This window comes from Sminthopsis crassicaudata, chromosome 6, assembly GCF_048593235.1.
Source record: "Sminthopsis crassicaudata isolate SCR6 chromosome 6, ASM4859323v1, whole genome shotgun sequence".
NCBI lineage: Eukaryota > Metazoa > Chordata > Mammalia > Dasyuromorphia > Dasyuridae > Sminthopsis > Sminthopsis crassicaudata.
Genome location: NC_133622.1, coordinates 241,688,311 through 241,691,591, shown reverse-complemented (window position 1 = coordinate 241,691,591; position 3,281 = coordinate 241,688,311). Strand labels below are relative to the sequence as shown.

The following is a 3,281-nucleotide window of genomic DNA, read 5'->3' as shown; positions in this document are numbered from 1 at the left end:
TTTCTGAGGCAACCTCAAATTAGTACCTTTACCACAGTACAAAGAAGTACCTTTACCACAGTGAGATGATCAGTATGTGTCAAAGGAAATATTTAAACCAGATATTCTGACTTCCATTTTTGTCTCTAATCAATATGCAATCTCTTATCTCTTAATTCTGAAAAGAACAGAATATCTCTTTTGTTTTTCTCTGTCTGCTCTGATCAATGAACACTACTCTCCTAAATGTAGTATAATACATTTTCAGTTTCTAGGCCAAGATCCTAGAAGATCAGTATGAAAATGAGGAGTCCAATTTGTTAATCCCCCTTTTTATTTTTTTCTCTTCATTACATGCTACCAACTAAAATAATACACTTTTCCAAGAAGTGCTTTATATAGTTGTTGAAGGAACTAAATGTTTTAATTTTTTTGTCCTCCTTTAATATTCATGTCAGGTCCTTCTAACTGGAGAAAACTTTATTTCTAAAAGGGATATGCCCTACTAAACAAAAATGGAGGAATTGCTTTCATGATAATTCAGCTCCCTTCCTTCCAAACCAGCTTCCTTAATGCTTGGAATCATTGCAAAGTAGAATAAAGTTCTGGGATAGTAATGGGGTAACTAGATGTTTTCAAGTAATCATTAGATCAAGTGCATTAAAACAGATTACTAAACAGTTCTTAGGCTGCATATTTTCTAAGGTCTTTTTCAACTCTAAGATATTGAGAAATTCTTTGGATGGAACTATATGTTTGGAGATATTCTATCTAAAATTTTTTTGACTGCACTTTTCACATCTTTGTTTCTCAGACTGTATATAATAGGATTGAACATGGGGAAAACCACAGTATAAAAAACAGCCACAACCTTATCTGTATCTGGGGAGTATTTGGTGCTAGGACGCAAATACATGAACAAAAGTGTCCCATAAAATAAAGTTACAGCTATCAAGTGGGAAGCACATGTAGAAAAGGTCTTACTTCTCCCTCCAGATGATTTGATATTCAGAACTGTAATGAGAATACAGAAGTAAGAAATGAAAATGATCACAAAAGTACTGGTCTGGATGAAACCACATAAAGCAAAAAGCAGGATCTCATTGAGGGAAGTGTTGGCACAAGACAAAGCTAATAATGGTGGTATGTCACAAAAAAAGTGATTTATAACATGGGATCGGCAGAATGGCAAACTGAATGTCAGACTTACATGAACCAGGGAAGTCATGCTTCCACTGAAATAGGCCAAGACAATGAAACAGACGCACACTTTCCTGGACATAAGCGTTGAATACATCAGTGGGTTGCAAATAGCTGCATAGCGGTCAAAGGCCATAGCAGCCAGAATGAGGCATTCTGCATCAGCAAAGCAAGCAAAGAAGTACATTTGAAGGGCACAACCATACAGAGAAATGTTCTTCTTAGAAGATAAGAAGTTCACCAGCATCTTGGGAGCTATGGCTGTGGAATAGCTGAGGTCTAGAAAGGAGAGATTACTGAGAAAATAATACATGGGAGTTTGAAGATTAGAATCAATATTGACCAAGGCTATTAAACCAATGTTTCCCACCAAAGTCAAAACATAGATGACCAAAAATAAAAGGAACAGAGTGATTCGGAGAGGTAAGTAATCTGTGAAACCAGTAAAAATAAACTCAGTTGGTGGAGTGTAATTTCTTTCAGACATCTTTTCTGGGAAGAACTTCATAAATGAATTAAACAGTAGGTAGGGTTTTCAGCTGAGTTGTGTATTATTGGATAAATCCAGAATGCATTCTATCTTACTTCTGTAAAAATGAATAGAGAGATAAGAATGTCTTTTCTGCCTCATCAAAAATACATCCTCTATTCAAGTCTTATATTTAAGGGAAAGTCTTAAATGATGTGAAAGAATGGTGTCAAGGAGCAAAGATTTTAGGTAATCACAAAATGTTATTTCTAATTAAATAATAATGACCACAAATATTTGTATGGACTTTTAAAATGCCTTATAAACTTACAATTTATTTTCTCCTTTATACTCAAAAATTTTACAAGGATAGTACTTTATTTATACCCATTTTGAAAGATAAAGATATTGAGGCCACATGATTCAGCTGATTTATCAACTGCCAGAAGATAATTTTGAATTAGATGTGACATTTAAACTCAGTTGTTTCTGACAAACACAGTTTTCTATTCATCTTGTCTTATCATACCTTTCAAACTATAATAATAATAGACAATATTTTGGATAGACCCATTTTGAAAGATTAGGAAACTGAGGCCAGATAATTTAAGTGGTTTCTCCATTGCTATGAAGATAATTTTGAGAAAGATGTGGCATTTGAACCCAGGTGTTTCTGACAAACACAGCTTTCTATTCACCTTGTTTTATTGTATCCTCCAAACAATGAAAATAATAAGAGTTTGAGGAAACAATATAAATTAATAACAACATATTACATTTATACTAAATGTCTCCTGAGGAATTCCATTGCTTCCTAAAAACAATAAAAATAAGAACAAGACATCTAGGTGGCATATAGAGTACTGCATAAAATGCCAGGAAAACCTGGATTCCAATAAACCCACAGACACTTATTAACTGTGTGGTCCTGGCCAATTTATTTACTCTTTCTATGCCTCAGTTTCCTTATCTGTAAAATGTGCATGATAATAGTATATACCTCCAATGGTTGTTATGAAAATGAAATTATTTTTAAAGCATTTGGAAAATATTAAAGCCATATTTTAATTCTACCTATTAACAAGAAGGAACTGGAAATGGTAGACATCTATGGTGTTTAAGAAAGCAGGACTAAAAAAATCCATAAGGAAGTTTTCTTTCTTAAACTAGAAAAAGCTGGAATCCATATCAGTGCAAAGTAATTAGAATTTGTTTACTTTTATAAAGTACATTGAAGACAATATAGTAGAAAACACATTGTTCTGGAGTCACAGAACTGAATTTGAATCACTATTCTCACCTTTACTGACTTTGTGACATTAGATAAGCAATAGACTAATGCGGAATGGAAAATTAGATGTGTGATTTCATTGACACAGGAAACTCATGAGGAAGCTCCTTGCCTGCCCCTTTGCTGGCTTATATTTTCTGATTTAGGGAGTTTCCTAGAGAGAGTATAGATAGCTTTCCAGTGCTATGTAGTCAGTTTATGACAGAAAGAATATTTGAAACCAGATTTCCTAGGCACAAGGCTGGTTTTTTATTCATTTTGATACCCTTCGTCATAGGCATTTAGGTGAATGAAGTCATATTTAGAATCATCAGAGATGTTAAGGATCTTCCAAGACTGATC

General features: G+C 33.8%; 1 protein-coding gene across 1 annotated transcript; it reads right to left on the bottom strand.

Annotated features, from left to right (window-relative positions):
• Positions 1-727: 727 nt before the first annotated feature.
• OR5AS1 (olfactory receptor family 5 subfamily AS member 1) lies at positions 728-1,666 on the bottom strand. Its single transcript, XM_074275899.1, has one exon. The coding sequence runs from the start codon at positions 1,664-1,666 to the stop codon at positions 728-730; it is 939 nt and encodes a 312-aa protein (XP_074132000.1).
• Between the last annotated feature and the right edge of the window lie 1,615 nt (positions 1,667-3,281).

What these genes read in the sequence shown, in the direction of transcription:
- OR5AS1 (XM_074275899.1), bottom strand. Translation starts at nt 1,666, where the DNA reads ATGTCTGAAAGAAATTACACTCCACCAACTGAGTTTATTTTTACTGGT.